We start from the raw sequence: 19,310 nt of genomic DNA on the forward strand, positions 1-19,310 counted from the left end.
ATGAGTCTGGCATTGATGGTATCATAGGCCTTGACCAGGTCAATAAAGCAGAGATGGAGGTCCTGTTGGAATTCCAAACGTATCTGCTGTAGCAAATGGACAGACAATATAGCGTTTGTGCAGGACCACCCTGGCCTGAAACCACAGTGAGGATCCGCAAGGCTCTCCTCAGCGTGCCTGGCTAGGCGATGCTGAATTCTCATTGCCAGGACCTTTCTTAGCACACTGAGATGCCCCTGTAGTTGTCCTCGTGAAGATGAGCACCACCATGGCATCATTCCAATCCTGCAGAAACTGTCGCATGGTCCAGACGATTGTAATTATGTCATATAGGTCAATTTGCACACAAAAGCCACCCTCCCTCAGTAATTTGCGTGGGAGATCATCTCTGCCCAGCGATTTTCCTGGTTTCAAAAACTTGATCGCCTTCCGTTATTCCTGAACTGATGACACGTCAGCCAGTAACTTACAGGGGGTGACTACTTGCTCCAATATTTCAGGTACTGCAGTCCAAGCAGGTTCACATCTACCTTGCCCTATGATATTTTCTGGGGTGAGGGATTTCCCCTCCCCCAAGAACTCACGTACATGGTCAGCAAACCTGCAAAATTGCAAACGTGCAAAAATGAAGTCCGCACATACCTGACCACACACCTGCATACCTCCACATAACCACTCCCCATATGCTTCACCTGCCTGTCATTTACACTTTTTCTCTCCCTCCTGTCTCTTTGGCCAGGCGTCTCTCTTTACTACGAGTCTCTCGTTATTTCTCTCTTGCCTGTGTCTCTGCCCGCCCCCCCCCCCCCACCCGTGATTCTCTCTCAGTGTTTTTTTCTCAGAATTGGAGACATATCCCCATTACAAGTCTCCGCTCCCGTCGTTCACGTCAGGGGCAACCAAAAGAGGTGAGACACACGAGGCGATCCAGTAGAGGCACAGAGGCACGAAGAGATGCAGGGACACACGGAGACAGACACTCGTGGAGAGAGACGAGGGGGGGGGGACACGGGGAGAAGAAGTGAGACACTCAGTCGGACACGTTGTTCCAAGTCACCTGCTTAACCTTTATAACTCTCTCTCTCGCACCAGTTGTAGGCACTCCTATCTCTGTCTACACGGTCACTTTGTTAACCAACTTCCACTATCTATTCTAGATTGAAAGCTTTCGTGACTGCTAGGATCCATACTCTTTGGTTCTATTGGGCAAAGTCACGTAGGTGAAAATAAAATAACAAAAAAAATAACAAAAAAATCAACACTATCTACTTTACACTTCGCTGACCTGCCTGCGGCAGCTCTTCCTCTCAGCAGCTCCGCACTCACAGCTCCGCACACAGACAGCAGCTCACACAGAGCTTGCACACAGCAGCGCTCACTCAGAGGTTTCGCTCACTCAGAGGCTTCGCTCACGCAGAGGCTTCGCTCACGCAGAAGCCTCGCTCACACAGAGGCTTCGCTCACACAGAAGCCTCGCTCACACAGAGGCTTCGCTCACACAGAAGCCTCGCTCACACAGAGCTTGCACACAGCTGCTCTCCCTCTGCACCGCTGCCCTCACCCACGTTATCTCAGACCCACTCACTTGTCTGATCCAGGCGGGGGGATCAACCATCACAAGCCCATCGACTCGTGAGGGTTGAGGTACGTCCCTGGCTTGAGTGGCAGTGGAGAGATGTCTTCACCTTGGTCCCAGAACCCGAGCTCCCACTCCGCTTTCACATATCCTCCTTCCAATTATCCAGCTCATCCCTTGTGTCTCTTTAGGGCCCGACAGGTCGGCGACTGTCAGGCCATCAATCGCTCCTTATCGCACGACTCCCACGCGACACCTCTGGTCCCAGCGTACGACCCCGGACCGACCCCGTCTGCAACCGAATCTCCCGTTAAAGAGGTGGCGGTTTGTACATGCAACCTTACGTTGCACTCGTGCACCTGCCTGCCCCCGGTTGCCCTCGGGCAGCAGTGCACACCGCGTATTTTACCACACTACAGTAGTATCTACTAACTCTCTAGTAAAATCGACTGACCCTACAGTAGTATCTACTGAGTCTACAGTAGCATCTACTGACCCTACAGTAGTATATACTGACTATAGTAGTATCTATTGTCTCTCTAGTAATTTCTTCTGACCCTACAGAAGTATCTACTGACTCTACAGTAGTAAATGCACACATTGGGGTGTGGGGAGGGAGAGGATATCACGCTGCTCTGGAGTTTCCTCATCCTGTGCTGCTGAGGTGCCTTCCTTGTTTGCTGATGAGACTGCTGCCACTCTCTTGGTGTTTGTTTTTGTCTTGGAGAGGCTTGATTTATTTTCATTTTGGCATTTTTTTGTAAACAAAATGACCACCAGCAAGTCGTCGTTCAGCAAGCTTGTTTGCATTGCTAGCGGCAATCGCGAGTCGGCGTTCTGTGCATGTGCAGATGGCGTTTTGGCACCTGGCTCAAAGTTAACAATAAATCAGCGTACATTGTACAAAGGGTGACTTTACTAGTTCAGATTGGACCAAGGGTAAAAACAAATAGCAAGTGTTCATCCGGAGGTTTCGTTCTTTTGTTATTGTGTACTTTGTTAAAACGTAAACAATAGTTCCGACCAGGAACACATTACCAGTGAACTCAAGCACGTACACCAAACTCTCAAGGCTAATGGTTACTCCGACTACACAATCCGCAAAGCCATCATTCCAACCATGAATAAGGATCCTCTTGAGGAGCCATTCAAAACCATAACCTTACACTACATTGTGGGGGTCACAAAAATATCTCCAAAATCCTGAATAAACACAAGATCCAGGTCCGATTCAACACAGTACATAAAATCCGTGATCTGGTTCCGTCTGTAAAGATGTGGTTCCAGACATACAGTACCCGGACGTCTACAAACTAAGTTGCATCTGTGGTAGCAGCTACATTGGAGAAACCAAACGAAATGTCTTGGACCGCATCCGTGAACATAAAGCAGATTTGAAACACGGTAGGATGAACTCCTCAGCCGTGGCAAATCACTGTTATAATCAGTAAGCTCACATGACATTGACTTCTCCAAGACGAAGGTTCTCTGATTGCCATCCGGCTACCATGAGAGATTCGTTCATGAGGCTATCCACATATACAAACACAGAGACAATTTCAACCGAGAAGATGGATTCCAGCTTAGTAACCATTGGAAAGACGTTATAAACCATTTCGGTTTTTGATTGATTTCATTTTACGGTGACTTTCAGACTGCAGTCCATTCGCTGGCACTGCCTCTTAGTACCTTTCATACTTCTAGATTTGAAGCTTTCGTGACTGCAAGGATCCATACTCTTTGGTTCTATTCGGTAAAGTCATGTAGGTCAAAAAATAAAACAACAAAAAATCACGACGTTTCGGCCACAACACAAGTGGCCTTCATCAGGTGAAGGGACCGTACTGTCACGAGGACAGCGTTGGAATGAAGACAGTCAATAGTATAGTTTATATCATTTTGTATAATAATAAATAGTATAACAGTGTATTGTTTACCATAATTCATTAGGCAATATATAGTACCGTAATTGTATAGTGAATATACAGCAGTGTGGTAGAATAATACATAGTGTAATACTACAAGTCTAATATTTTATAGTCTAAAGTATAGGGTAGTTTATAGTAACGCATTGTATAATTCAAGGGTGGGGTTTTGTCTATGGATACAATATTATACAATGTAGTTTATATTGGAAGGTATAACATTGTATTGTATAGTAGTCCAGTTTATAGCATAGTTGTAACGCAACACAGGACAGAGCAGAGCACCGTGGCTGTTTCCTCCTCTTCCCCCCCCCCCCCTCCTACGTTCTAAACATAGATGGACTCGTCCGTCTGAACAAAGCTCGTCGCTCTCCATGGTGCTAATCCCTCACACCAACATCATGCTAATTCCCCAGTTACATGCTAATTTATATGTAAACTCCTCTGTCAAGGCGCTCTGTTCCCCCCACACAGCTTAAAAGACGCTGCCAAGCTTGGCAGGGTTCACTCAAGCGCTGTCTTCCGGACAGTGCTGTTTCTTCACCTGAGGAAGGCTACTTGTGTTGTGGCCGAAACGTCGTGAGAATTTTATTATGTTATTATTTTTTTATTATTTTATCTCCACTCTGCACGACTTTGCCGAAATAAGCCAGAAGAAGAATAGTTTGTCAGTTGAAAGCGTTACGGGGAAGGCGCATACACACACAGACAGACAAGGATGCACTTCATAGATAAGACACGGGAATCAGGCCGATTGATAAAATTTGTTTGCTACACTCAAAAAAGTGATGTTCTTGCTGTGAACACCAGAATCCACTTTTGCAGTTCTGTGGAATCTGCAGTCCACGGAGCCATGACGTCACGGGCAGGTCATGAACATCCCGGCGACTCCAGGTAAGGGGAGCGGCGCCGAAGGAGGTCATTATGTGCTGCCTACTGCTCTGTCGAGCGCACCTCAAGACAAACGCCGGATGTTGAGCTGTACATATTTGACGCCAATTCCCGATACGTCTACTGTGCTGCACGTTAGAGGCGTGATAATTTTACGTATTTTATTTGTACCAAAATGTATCTTAGCACTTGGTAGATACCCTTATATCGAAATGTAGAGAAACGTTGCGAAGCAATATAATAATGCTACTGTGCTAAATTCAAATTTCCGCGTGAATAGTGCCCAGCATATTGCCACTGCAGTGGAAATTAATACAATTCCATACAACGTGTGCTGCATTAACAGTTTTTTTCAAGTAAATTAGTAATTGGTGGCTGAGCAGAGTTACCGCTACATTTTGCATGTGGGTCTTTTTTGGTCCTTATACAGGATTAAAATGTATGCTCGGAATCCTCATGAGTTTTGCCTCTTATTCCAACAGAACACTGAATTCCAAGATATCCAACAAAAATATTAAAGTACAGTTTGTACCTTAGTTGCTTTTTGAATATTCAGATAAACATTGTCCCTACGGCCAGAAAATGCTATTATTGGTGGTTTAATTAATTTCATAAAAGTGAATCAGAACCACAAGACTATGTTTTCGACAGTACAGGCAGTCCCCAACTTACGAACATCCGCACTTACGGGCAAACCGCCATAAGATTATATTCAACTATCCGACTTGTAACATTCGTTCATACTTGCAAACCGAACCGCATAACTATTTGGTTAAATGTAGCGATCTACCACATAATGTAATGAGTCCCACTATTACACTGGGAATGAATATGTGTGTGTGTGTCTGTGTTTTCATGGGTGCACATGTGTGTGTTGGTGAAAGTGAGCATGCATGAAGGTGAGTGTACATGTGTTAGAGTTGGAGGTTCATTCATTCGTTTCTCAATCCGCTTGTCCCGGTGAGGGTGGTGGTGGCAGCATGACCTCTGCTTCAAATATCATACAGGAGTCTCAAGACTCCCTGGAATGCAACAGTGGCGAGATGTTAACTATCTCGCCTGGTATACAGGAGGTTGTGGGTTCGATCCTGACCCTGACGCCTGTATACAGGGTGTTTTAAAAAAAGATGTTCCCCATTTAAAATCGCTATATCTCTGCAACCACGAACCGCCCATGAATTAAACTCTTACCACTTGTAAGGGCGGGGTATAGAGTTTCAAATGATTACTGCTACATACCTCTCCCAGCGCACAAACAGCCCTTAGCCTAAGTCATTCCCAAGACACACTGCCTCAACGTTGGATAGGTCTCACGGGACGCCAAGACTTGGCACTACACTCTTGACCCAAATGATCCCCAGTCATCACACCCTGCGACTTTTTTTTTGTGGGGATAAATCAAAAACTGTGTTTTTGTGCCACCATTAGCGACTAATCTGGATGACCTCAAAAACAGAATCACGGCAGCGGTAACTTCAGTGGAAGGAGACACTTTGAGAGGCGTTTGGGATGAATTCAACTATCGTCTCGATGTTGTCCGTACAGCAGGTGGAGGGCACATAGAGCATTTATAAAATGGATAGTAAAACTTGATAACTCATTAAACCGTTTGTAAGTTTTAGTGTAATTGTAACATGTTGTCATCGTGAAATATACTGCTTTTAAATTGGGTAAAAAAAATTCAAACAGCCTGTACTGTATTTAGAGTTTGCATGTTTCTCTCGCCGTAGTCTCGTGGAATGTTCACGGGGTCTTTCGGGTTTTCCCTCCACATTTAGAATCAACATGTGTTTCAAGTATTTGACTGCTATAAATGTCTATATGATAAGCCACCTCGTTGAACTATCATTTGTGGCCAGGTGGATTCTGAAAAAGAGCTATATAGCGTAGTGGGCCTTTCCTAGCAAAATGAAAAGAGATAGTACCTCACCATGGGTGAAATTATTATCTACAATACAAAGCCATCAGAATCAAATGTGTTTATTCGCTTCTCAGGTTTTAGCTGCCACATGTCAAACAGACAAAGCTATATACATCACAGACATGCGGTTATATAATCCCCATGTCTATTAGCAATCATGAGGTAGCTGATACTAGGAATTTATATTGAAATTAACGACGAAGTGAAAAACAGCATCAAATCTCTGTAAATCTATGCCCCCACCTGCATTGACGTCAGTAGGAAGAATATGCCTGTACTGCTGGTGGTGCTGGTGGTGCTGATCGAGGCGGCGATGGTGGAGTGCTTGGTGGTGAATCGCATACGTGAACCTCCTAACAACACCTGTGAGTGCTTGACGTAAACATGAATCTGCCAGCACCCCCTCTACTATCACCACCACCATGATCATTACATCAGCTCCATCTCCACTTTCATTGCTACCGTCAATACGACCACCACCATCAATGCGTTCCACACTACCGCCACCGCTACGACACCCACCTCAGTCACAATCACCATTATCACCACAATCATTTCCACAACCATAAACACCGACATCACAATGATAACCACTCATTATCACGGTCAGAATTATCACCAGCACGATCACCGCAGAGCCTCAGCATCACCAGCAGGATCACAACCGTCATAAACTAACTATTGTTACTATGCATCTCCCCAGCCCCACCTACCTCCACGCTCATGGTTGAAACGTTCCGCTTGGCCTCCTATTATGGGAACCACATGGTCCTGCAGAGGGGACCGCGTGGTGCCTTCGTGTGGGGGTTTGGGAGCGTGGGAGCCAAGGTGGTCGTGGGACTCTACAACAGGAGCAAGGAGTTGCTACAGGAGCACAGGAGCATCGTGTCGGAAGGTCTCTCTCTCTCTCCACCATGCTGCAACTTACGAGGCCTCCTTATTCATTAGTGACATAAAACATATCGGTTGAGGCGCCCTCGATTGTGCCAAGCCCGGAGCCAATTGCTCCTTTATCCTTGCATCGCTGGAGGGCCCTGACCCTGGGGTCTGAGTATATAAAATACTGTTATCAGACGAAGATTGTAGTAAGGTCATCAATGTCATTATAGGAATTTAATTGTAAGACACAGGAGGTATGAGAATCAAAGTTTGATTATAACGCTCACGTTAAAGTTGCTGCTTAGGGTTATTTCGTCACTCGCACTGCACCAGCTAACCAGCCACTAAGGAGAAAATCCCCATGCAACATTGCCGGCATGACATTATTATTTGGTGCGCTAAAGCTGGTCGTGGTTGAGCTATAATTATTATCGGTTACAAATTGACTCACGAGTGGTCCTGACCAACCCTCGAATATATCCTAACTTTAGGATGACAAAGTCTCGATGAATCCCTTATTTACTTGGAGTCTCACGATGGGGCGTCATGGTGGCAAGATGTTATCTGCCTTTCCTGGTATGCAGGAGGTCATGGGTTTGAATCCGACCCCGATCCCTGTTGATTTACAGTTTGCATGTTCTCCTGTGGTTCGCGTGAATTTTTTTTTCTCCAGGTCCTCCAGTTTTCCCCTCCACATTTATAAATATTATCACTGAATTTTGCTTTTATACATTTCGACCTCATAAGCCATTTAGTTTAGCTATAATTTGTGGCCAGGTCACTATCTGAAAAATGGCTTAGAGCTCAGTGAGCCTTAACTGGTAAAATAAAAATTTTTTTCCATAGTTTTTATAGTTTAAGTTTAATTTTGAACCAAGCTTACACAATTTTTCGGGTGCTGCGCTCAGACACCTTGTCTCTTGAGTTGCCACCCAGTTAAACAAATGAATGGAAACAGAAACACACTATGTATGTTTGGTTGTTGGGGCAAATAGTGTCAGTGAGCAACTATTTAGCCTATGTCAGTTTTGTGTATGCATATTTTCGGGATCCTTTTGGCCAGAATCCAGATGACAAAAAGTGTTATGATTTCTAGCAAAAATACAGGAGGTGTTAAGGTGTTAAAACACCAAATATACACACATTACAAAGCGCCAAATCTGCATTAACCACACATTGTTGTGGCAACACGCAAAACATGCTTTGGTAAGCAGTCCTTAAAACTGGTTGACCTACACCAGAGGCAGCCTCTGTAATGCCTTTGTCTAACCTGTGCTTATAAATCACAGGTCACGAAAGGTGTCAAGAAAAATAAGTGGACTTGGGTAGGGCACATGGCTAGAAGGGACAATGAATGACGGTCAAGAGTAATAATGCAGTCACACCCAAAAATAGAATGGGTCCAAGAGGATGCTCACCGAGGAGTTGGAGTGACTAATTCACCTCATGTACCAGTGCTGGACGGATTGTTGCATCCGAAAATTATTAATGGTGGCGGCGGCTTGAAAAACCAATTACTTTCAGGAGGAAAATGTGATGACCAATGTGGGTAATCAAATTCCTCACAAACGGTTCTTTCGCACAAGAGTTGTTAGATTTAACATCTTAGTTGATCAAAGGGTAAACCCATTTTCACAAAGCGCCAAGGCAGCAGTACCCATGATATGTACGCAATAGCACCGCCCATTTATGAAACCAAGAGAGAAATAAACACATCGTGAAATATGATACAGCGTTGCCACTTTGCACGGGTGATCTGGGTTGTTGATTGAAAGCAAAATGGGTCATGAAGTGAAGGCAACGAAAAGCTGGGGGTGTTTTCAGGCTCAAGTTAAACATGGGCAACGATGAATCAAAGACCCGAAGACAGTGTATGAGGAAAGGTTTTGTCGCAGTGCATTGCACCAGAAACCCGATGACCCGAGGTCAATTCCCACCAAGACTTTCCTAGGTCGACTCATCCTCAAATGAGTATCTGGTTAGGTGTGTAAACAGCAGCACTGGGAAGACAAAGGCAGAAACTGGGCGTGCTGCTGGCCACCCACCTCCTCGTGTACCGTGTTGGTGCTCGCTAACAGCACTTGCCCCAAAAAGTATCTTGAGGCTTGCTGGTTTGTCATGCGGTGGTGGGTATGCATGCCCGTAATCCAGCACTGTGGATGGTTGGCGTTAGCAAAAGTTTGGACGCTACCTGTTCCGTTTGTATGGGATATAATGTTTCCTCCTTGCATGCATGGGGTTTCTCCAGGTACTTCATTTTTCTCCCACATTAGTTGGCCAATACAACCATATATAGAGGACTGCAGAGCTTGGGCAATTGTTGGCACCGGCTCACTCTGTGGCTGCCTTCCTGCTTGTCTATCGCTCCTCGTGCATCTTGGCCATTCTCTCTCTAACTGCGTAAGCGAATATTGGGGGCGCGTTACAAGTTGAGCTAAATATTACAAGGCTAAATGGCGTACCTATGTCTGTGTGTCTTTGTGTGTGTAGAGTCACACACGTGGTCCATGACTCTGGACCCCATGGATGCTGGGGGGCCATTCTCTCTCAGTGCCACCCAGTGGAGTCCTGTGTGGAGGGGCACTGAGAGGGCAGCGGGGAGGGTTGTGATTCGCGACATCTGGTTCGGAGAAGTGTGGCTTTGTGGGGGGCAGAGCAACATGCAGATGACTGTACAGCAGGTAAGGTTTCTCTTTGTCCTCTATTTGCCGGCCAACAATTCCCCACTGGCCACGAAATGCACTGCAGATAGCCCCCATCCCTACCCATGAAGCTCACACCTCTGATTAGAATGGTTGGCTATGTATGGTGGGAAATAAGTTCAAGAAAGTACATCCCCTCTTAACGACCACCCCTGTTATGACTAATCGCTTAACGACGGGCTTCTATAGAGCCCAATGTGTTTGTTCACCGACCGTTCCCCTGTTAACGACGGGCTTACGACGAGCAGGCGTATGTCAATTTCGGTCAATCGGCGAGATACAAAGTGGTCTGACCAGATCTTGGCCAATCAGCGACGTCCATTCATGAGCCATCGGGCATTGTTTACATTCAGTGTCTGCTGTGCTTTGAAGTGGAAACGTCAACTTACTTAACGACCAAATCACTTCACGATCGGTTTTGTGGAATCAATTACCGTCGTTAAGAAGGGGTCTAGTGTACATACAATTATTTCTGCACTTCGGGATTAGTTGCAGCTAAGGCCACAGCGATCCTATGTAAGGGTTATAAATTTATGACATCTACAGCCTCAAACAATCAAGAAACTGTACGTCTATACAATAATGTTGTTTAAACACCATTACCAAATGGCTCATAAGCACTTCTTCTTGGTTCTTTCAGTAAAGTCACGTAGAAGGGAAATAATAAAATAATAAAACAAACATATTATAAAATAAAATTCTCACGACGTTTCGGCCACAACACAAGTAGCCTTCCTCAGGTGAAGAAACAGAACTGTCGGGAAGACAGCGCTCCAATGAACACTGCTAAGCTTAGCAGCGTATTTTAAGCTGGGTGGGAGGAGCAGAGCGCCTTGACAAAGGAGTTTACATATCACCAGAAGAATTTTGCATTGAAGTAGCTGTGTTAATGTGATAGATGTGATAGTCAGAAATGATCATGTAACTGGGAGATTAGCATGATGTTACTATGAGGGATTAGCATGCAACTTGTCACGGAAGTAGCTATGTGTAAGTCAGAGTTTACATATCAACAGAGGTATTTAGTATATTGACGCTAAATAACTGCAACTACCCACCTATCATACAATAAGCCGATTTGAAATAACTAAATATAAACTACATCAATATAATAAATGTACTCAATATATTCTTCAATAAGTTGAACTATTAACATAAAGTAACTGGGTATACACTACACTATATAATGAATACCATATAGTAAACTGATAAAAAAAAACCTAAAATATAAATTACATCAATATGATCAATAAACTCAAATTACTCTCCAATCAGCTGAGCTACTAACAATAAGTCGTTATACATTACAATTCTACATCGAAAAAAGTGGCAGTTTCTTTTTTCCTCAACGTTAGCACCACGGAAAGCGACGAGCTTTGTTCAGACGGACGAGTCCATCTATGCTCGGAACGGAGGAGGGGGGAGAGAGAGAAACAGCCACGATGCGCTGCTTTGTCTTGTGTTTCGTTACAACTACGCTATAAACTAGACTACTATACATTACAATATTATACTTTCCAATCTAAACTACATTTTATAATATCGTATACACAGCCCAATGTAAGCTCTAACATTATGCATTATATTGATATGCCTCCAACTAAACTTTTTTCTACATTACACGACTATACACCGTAATACACACTGCCATAGACAATTTCGATTTAAAGCTTTCGGGACTGCAATGATTCATCTTCTTTGGTTCTTTCGGTAAAGTCACGTAGAATGATAATAAAATAATAAATTGATAAAATAAAATAATACATTTTAAAATAAAATAATACATTTTATCAATTTATTATTTTATTATCATTCTACGTGACTTTACCGAAAGAACCAAAGAAGATGCCATAGACAATGCCCATCAAATCACTCGGTTATTTTCAATTTGTGCTGTTAAGGAAAATGAAGGGCTTGTGATCTGTTTCCAATATGAACTCGCTGCTATATAGGTACATCCAAAACGTATGGACCCCCACACCAATGCCAAGCACTCTTTCTCAATAGTTGAGTACCGTGTCTCCCTTGGTAACAATTTCCGACTGGCGTACATCACGGAAAATTGTCACCATTATTCTCCTGCAGCAGCAGATCAGTTCGCAAACGTGTGTCCGACGCATCTCTATGCAACATGAAGGTTTTCCCTTAATCGGGCAATTTCAGAATGTTGTCTCCAGTGAGACCTCCTCTCAATGTTTCAAAGGCTATACTGGCATCCTCCTTCCATTCCAATTGGTTTGGTTGACAATTAGCTGTCATATTGGTCAGATGTTTGGCAATTTCAGCTAATCTTGGAATACATTTCCGGTAATATCTTACTAAGTGTAACACGTAGGCTTTTACGACCAATATCATCCATAATACATGTTTTTTTTGGGTTAGATCACGTAAATATATAAATGTGTCATTAAACCCGTCACCACCGAACACAGCCAATTAGTAAGGGTTGTCACGTAAAACAGAACATGCCAATTCGTTACTTGTACAGCACACCGGTGTGTTGGAGAGCCAAGCCACAACATTTACAATCCGAGTACGACGTTTCGCAAGTAATTACAACTAGCTTCATCAGGCGACAGCCAAATTATGGTACAAGCCAATCCGTAATTGCTTGATGGTTTGTTCGTCACGTCCTCTGCCTGCTCTCATTGTAACGGCGTGAGCTCTGATTGATCCCTTACTCTATCATGCCTTTATACCCTTTCTAGTTTTGTCGCACCTGGGCTATTACCTACCATGACTTTATACAGATGTTCCTCCATACACATGGTATTAACTACTCCTGAAAAGTAAGGGGACATCAAATCAATCTTGTCTATTGAACAGGGGCGTGCTGTCCCATCCATTAACATACAGACACGGTATGTACCCGTTAATTGGGAGTTAGCCACAATTGCTTGTTTTACCACGACTCCAGTGCATTCAGTGTCCCCGAGCATCCTTACTTGTGTAGGTCCCTGTGGGCTATTAATTATTCTTGGTTGCACTGGGTTTTCGGAAATATCTGCCCACATACCCAAAACTGGAATTTTTCCACCATCAACAGTTTGGCACGCATCGGTCTTGTGAGCTTCTTTCCTGGGGTTTACAGCCTTGGTTGACCCAGGAATGATTTTCCTCTCGGTCTGTCTCCCAGTTATTTTTTGGTTTTGCAAACAATTGAGAGAGATATATATTCGCATTTTATCCCTATGTGAAGGACCTTATGATCAGAGCATAATTAAGTCCCAAACTCTAGTAGAAACCGATGTAGATATTCGAATCCTCGAGGACCAACGTTTGGTAGTTTACCTGGAAAAGTGTCCATCAAACAAATCAGCAACTCTAACACCTTACTTTGAACATCTGGAAATACCAGGATCAGATACGACTTCTGAACAAAAGGTGTTTCTATTTAGCCAACAGTTTTGAGAGCTAGCTGCAAGACATTCTGGTGATCAGGGCAAGGAACATCCTGGTCATTCTAGCACACATGGACTCCACCACAGAGATGGTTTCCTAGACAAAACTTCACATGAGGCCACTTCAGTGGGCTCTACTATGTAAATGGTACCCATTTCATGGCATTCTCGATCAGTGTCTAACTAGGTCCAACAGACATGAATTGGCATTTGCTGTGACAATATAATAGCTGTAGCGATAGTAAATCGCCAAGGTTCTTCCAAGTTTCGCTCACTAATGATAGAGGCAAGACGCATTTTCCAGATGCCAGGCGTTTTCTGTTGACTACATTTAAAGGATGACGTTCAAGAAACTGGGCGTTTCAGAGCAGGTGCAGAACCTCATTTTTAAGTAAAGCAGAGCCTCCACGGACAAAGTTTATGCCAGCCACTGGAGGGAGTTCTCCTGCTGGTGCATCAAGGCCAGTTAAGACCCACTGTTGTGTGGCATACAAGCTATTGCCAATCATCTCTAGGTAGTGTTTGCGAGTGGAAGCGTCCATAAAACTATGCCTTTCAGATATTTCTGCCATTTACACACACTTCCTCGGAGTCAAGGTGGGTTCCCTGGTGGTGGTGTCCAGGCCTGATAGACCAGCATCGGTTGCACTTTGCCAGCCCGCCGGCCTGTGTCTATTGGACAGTGGGCTGCCGAGGGTCGTAGTAGCTCTTTGTCTTGTATGGGAACTCAGTCAGGGTAAACGCAACCTCGAAAGGCCGAGAAGGAACATCCAGTGGCGTTGATGACCCATTCCACCAGAGCAGCGGTAACATTTTGGACCAGGGCATCCAATATGCCATTGCATATTATTTGTAAGGTGGCGACTTCAAGGTGGCTACACACATTTTTCAGGCATTACAGACTGGACACGTTGGTGGTGCTTGTTGCAGAGGTTCATGGTTCTAATCCAGCAGGCCACCCTGGTTAATACAGCGGATGTCTCTAATCATCTCCAATAAAATGTAGCATACACAGCACAATCACACACAACACCCCATGTCTCGGTGTCCCTATGTTTCCATGTCTTTCTGTCTCAATGTCCCTTAATCTCACGTCTATTCTTTACATGTTTGTGTCCCCATGTGTCAGTGTCTCCATATCTCTGTGTCCCCGTGTCTTCATGTTTCTTTGCACTATGCCTCTGTTACTCTATGTCCCCGTGTTTCCCTGTCCCTGTGTCTCTGAGTCCTTTTTTCCCCATATTATTCTTCCCATGTCTGTTTACCCATACGTCCCTTTGTATCCGTGTCCATTTTCACGTGTCTTCATATACATGTTCCTCTCTGTCTCCATGACTCAGTGTCACTAGGTAGCAAACACGACATTGACCCTAACTCTGGGTCTCTAAATCTTTATGTCTCAGTGTCTATTCTTCCAGTGTCTATCTCTATCCGTGTCCCCATGTCTCTGTGTCGGCATGAATCCGTGTCCCAGTATCTCCTGTCTCATTGTCCCATGTTTATTGTTCCTGTAACCGTGTCCCCGTGTTTTTTGTGTCTCAGCGTCCCTTTATCTCTATGCATCTATGTCTCTAGGTCTCTGTGACCCAGTGTATCTCTGCGTATCGATTTCCCCACGTCTCTGGGTCTGTGTGTGTCCATGTACCCGTGCCTCCATGTCCTGTGGTCCCTGTGTCTAGTCTTCACATGCCTCCCGTGCCCCTGTTCCACTGTGTCTATATGTCCCCATGTCTCTGTGTCACTAGGTCACTCAGGACTAAACGCGAGCTAGAATCTAACTCTGGTTCTCTGTATCTGTTCTTCCCGTGTCTATGCCTGCGTGTTCCCATATACAGGTGGTGAACGCGAGTTGGGAGCTGGCTCAAGCCGTCAACTTTCCTCTCGTCCGACTGTTTGCTGTCTCCTTAAATACATCGCTCCAGCCCCTGGACGACTTCTCATCAGTCGCACTCCCCTGGAGTCTCCCCACAGCCGGTACGTGTTCATAATTTATCACCTCTCGGAGTTTGACACAGACAGTCCAGGAATGAGCATATGTGTGGCAAGATTTTAATTATATTGATATCTGGCACCAGTATTGTATTGAGATTTAATACAGGAAACTGCAGCGATTATAGCCTTCAGCTGACGAAGAAACGTGTCCATGTTCACTCAGTGGAACAGGCAGTAAACTTGTACATATCTATACTCTTTGGGTCTTCGGTCAAGTCACGTGAATAGAAAATAATAGATCATGACGTTTCGACTGCAACACAAGCAATCGTTTTCAGATGAAAGAGAGACAGCTGCTGAAACAAGGTCAATATAGGCCTGAGATGGGTGCATCAAGGTAGGTGGGTGGAGCTAGAGATGGTCCAACCACAGAAGCTGGGGCAGTGGACACCCAGCCTGTCAATACAAAGACATCCAACCGAGTAATAAAACTCAGAGAATTAGTTAACATCGATAGAGAGGATGGAAACATCATAGCAAATTAAGACTTTACCTGGTTAATCACGTCCTTCTAATGATTGCTCAATATGTACCCATCTTCTCGGTTGAAATTGTTATGTTTATATATTTGTATGGCTGCATGAACAAACCTTCGATGATGGCCAGTGGGTTTGCAGAGTTCCTTCGTCTTGGAAAAATCAATATTGTGTGAGCCCACAGCGTTAACACAATGATCAGCCACGGCCAAGGTATTGGTCCTGCCGTGTTTCAGATCCGCCTTGTGTTCAGGAACACGGTCTGAGACATGTCGTTTAGTTTCCCCAATGTAACTACTGCCGCAGACACAACTAACTTTGTAGACACGGGGGTATTGCATGTCAGGGATCACATCCTTAACAGATGGGATCAGATCACGAATGTTACGTACTGTGTTGAATCGAACCTGGATTTTGTTTTTTGTTCATGATTTTGTAAATATTTTTGGTGACCACTGCTATGTATGGCAAGGTGATGGTTTTGTGGGGTGTTCAGATGTTCTTTTCCCCACGGTTGGGATGACAGCTTTGTGGATTGTGCGGTCCGAATATCCAATAATCTTGAGGGCTTGGTGTATGTGCTCCAGGTCACTGGCTAGGTGGTGCTGGTCGGAGATGCAACGGGCCCTATGGTGTAGGGATTTGATGAGATAATTATTCTGGGCTGGATGGTGGTGGGAGTCAGGTTTTAGATAGGCATCCGTGTGGGTGGCTTTCCTGTAGACAGAGTGTCCCAATGAGCCATCTGGTTACTTTTCGATTAAAATATCCAAGAAGGGTAACTTGCCATCCTTTTCCACTTACATGGTGAATTTGATGGCTGGGTGTTTGGAATTTATGTGCTTTAAAAATTGGTTCAGTGCTAGCGGACCACGTGGCCATATGACGAACGTGTCATCTACATATCTCTTCCACAAGGAAGGATGTAGGGTGGATGTCTGGATGGCATCTGTCTCAAAGTTTTCCATGAAAATATTGGCTACCACTGCCGATAAGGGTGAACCCATTGGGGTACCTTCATCTTGTTTGTAGAATGTATCATTCCAGGTGAAGTAAGTGTTGGTAAGACAGTGTCTCACCAGGGTTGGTACATCAGCATTCAGTCCTTGTTGGACCAAATCTTCAATGATTTGAATGGTGTCAGACACAGGAACTTTTGTGAAAAGAGAGACCACATCGAAACTTACAAGCAAATCACCTGGAGATAGTGAGATATCTTTAATAAGAGAAACCGAATGAGCTGAATTAAGTACAGCTGAGGTGGTCTTGCCAGTGAATGGAAGCAAGGTCTCAGACAGAAATTGGGCCAGTTTGTATGTGTGTGATTCAATGGTGTAGACGATAGGACGGAGTGGTGTACCTTCTTTATGGATTCTTGGTAAGCCACAAAATCTGGGTGGTCTAGCACCAGAGGGTTTTAGAGAGACCCGCTTGGTTGGTTCGATTAAAGATGTCGAATCAGCGATGATATTGTTGGTTTTCGCAACCAGGCAGTTGGTAGGATCTCTATTGATTTTTGTATATCTCTCTCACTTGAAGACGATTGCTTGTGTTGCGATCAAAACGTCGTTATCTATTATTTTATATTTACGTGACTTTATCTAAAGACCCAAAGAGTATGAATCCTTGCAGTCACGAAAGCTTTAAATCAAGATTGTTCATATCTATTTAACCCTTTTTTCCAGTTTGTTGATGATAAAAACGACTTCCCCTATTCTGGCAATAATGCAGGTGTTAAGATGTTAAAACCCAAAATAGACACCTATTACAAGGCACCAAGTCCGTATTAACCACACATACTTGTAGTAAATCATGCAAACAAAATTGCATTGATCATGTATAAATTGTCGTCGAAATTAAATGGCCTTAACCAAAAAAAGCATATTTTTTGGCATTGTCTCACCGGTGCTATTGAGAGAGCTCTCGAGAGGGATCGAGAGGGATCAAGAGGGAGTTGGAAGGCTCCAGAAAGCGGGCGGGGCCAAGGGCGGAGCGGCCCCGACCCGTGGCAGATATAAAGCGGGTCCCTGAGAGGGACCGGGGTCACTGCATTCTACAAGCTGAAGCTCTACGTTTACAAGCTGGAAGCTCTACGAGACATCAACACGTGGTCGGGACCCAAGTGAGGGCCCGACCCTTCGTAGCCGTAACTTCTACGTATAGGGTAGTTAGCTGGGTGGTCACCACTCACCACCCTAGGCTGTATCTGGTGAAGGGACAGTTACCCCTTGGTGTTATGTGTTGATGTTACAATAAATGGGTTGCCTCTAAAGAACAACGTCTACGACTCAGTTGGACTCACTACACCAGTATCAAGATAATAAGCAAATAAAATACTACAATTTCTGGCAATAAATGCAGGTGTTAAGATGTTAAAACAGCAAATAGACACCTATTACAATGCATCAAGTCTGAATTAACTAGAAATGTCACAGGTATGTGTGGTTGTATGTATCTTGAACTTCTTTTGCACCATGCATAGCCAATTGTGCTAATTGGAGGTGCCATAAAGGGTAAAGCATTTTTTTATTTGGTGTGTGAACGTCTTAACACTTGTATTTACGTCCAGAACGTATTTTGTTTTGTTCATAATGGCAATGAGTCCCACTACTAGGGGAAAACTTGAAGGCACATCCACACTGAGAACATCAATTGCGCAACCAATTCGCTCTCAAAAATGTGCAACTAATTTGCGCTTACACCCAACGTCGGTGGTGAATATCTGAACTGGTCCTGGACCTCCCCTAGATAGACTAACCCTTGAATGAGTACCTGCCATGCTGCATTAATATCAGCATTTGGCAGATAAAGCAGCAGTCGGGCATGTTGCGAGGCAACCACCTCCTCATGTGCCATGTCAACCTAAATAGGTGCCTGCTAATGGAATTTGCTTTACCAGATTACACAGGGAATCGTTGACCATGTCTGTGTATGTCTACGTCTCTCTGTGTGTCTAGCCCGCCTGGGCATGGGAGAATTCACCGTTTTCTCTGCCGTCTGTTGGTTCTTTGGCCGAAACCTACATCGCACTCTGGGTGTCCCTGTGGGGTTGGTGCAATCCTGCTGGGGGGGCACCGCCATCGAATCCTGGTCCTCACCCCGAGCCCTGGCACGCTGCAAACAGAACGGACAGCCTCAAAGCAAGTACGTGTAATAAAGAGTGATTGACATATAAAGACACATAGACCCGTATAGGGAGCATATATAATAACATAGAGTGAATGGGTGATTGTTTATGTATGTATGTTGAACTTCTTTTGCATTGTTCGTTGCCAACCGTGCTAATCAGAGGTACACGGGAAGGACAACAAACTAAACAAAAAAGGCAATTTTAAAGAAATTAGTTTTCAATGTAGAAATAAAAGTGCATAGCTCCAGTGACTTCCTAATATCGGAGGGGAGAGCACTCCATACAGCAGAAGAAGCAAGTCTGAAAGCATGTGGTGCGGTGACCATCTCTGTTCGATGTGTAGCGAAAAACCGCTGGCAGGATGACCAACGTTTGCGTAATGGTCTATGCTCCTTCATGAGATCAGCAAGGAACTGT

At 44.4% G+C, this 19,310-nt stretch overlaps 1 protein-coding gene across 3 annotated transcripts in view; it reads left to right on the top strand.

Annotated features, from left to right (window-relative positions):
• Window positions 1-381: 381 nt before the first annotated feature.
• Window positions 382-19,310, top strand: part of LOC116957020 (sialate O-acetylesterase-like) — a 40,609-nt gene continuing 21,680 nt past the window's right edge. The window contains exons 1-8 of one of the 3 annotated variants that reach the window (XM_076054962.1): window positions 382-908; window positions 1,768-1,894; window positions 4,327-4,395; window positions 6,572-6,678; window positions 7,017-7,208; window positions 9,683-9,873; window positions 15,131-15,269; window positions 18,721-18,907. In XM_076054962.1, coding sequence (XP_075911077.1) covers window positions 4,355-4,395; window positions 6,572-6,678; window positions 7,017-7,208; window positions 9,683-9,873; window positions 15,131-15,269; window positions 18,721-18,907 — 857 coding nt within the window. In that variant the 5' untranslated portion in view covers window positions 382-908; window positions 1,768-1,894; window positions 4,327-4,354. Of the gene's footprint in view, window positions 909-1,767; window positions 1,895-4,311; window positions 4,396-6,571; window positions 6,679-7,016; window positions 7,209-9,682; window positions 9,874-15,130; window positions 15,270-18,720; window positions 18,908-19,310 lie in introns of all 3 variants that reach the window. The other 2 variants (XM_032978932.2, XM_032978930.2) reach the window with 2 other exon arrangements.

The sequence above is a fragment of the Petromyzon marinus genome, chromosome 69, assembly GCF_048934315.1.
Source record: "Petromyzon marinus isolate PM22_M1 ecotype Great Lakes invasive population chromosome 69, UKy_Petmar_22M1.pri1.0, whole genome shotgun sequence".
NCBI classification, from domain to species: Eukaryota; Metazoa; Chordata; class Hyperoartia; order Petromyzontiformes; family Petromyzontidae; genus Petromyzon; species Petromyzon marinus.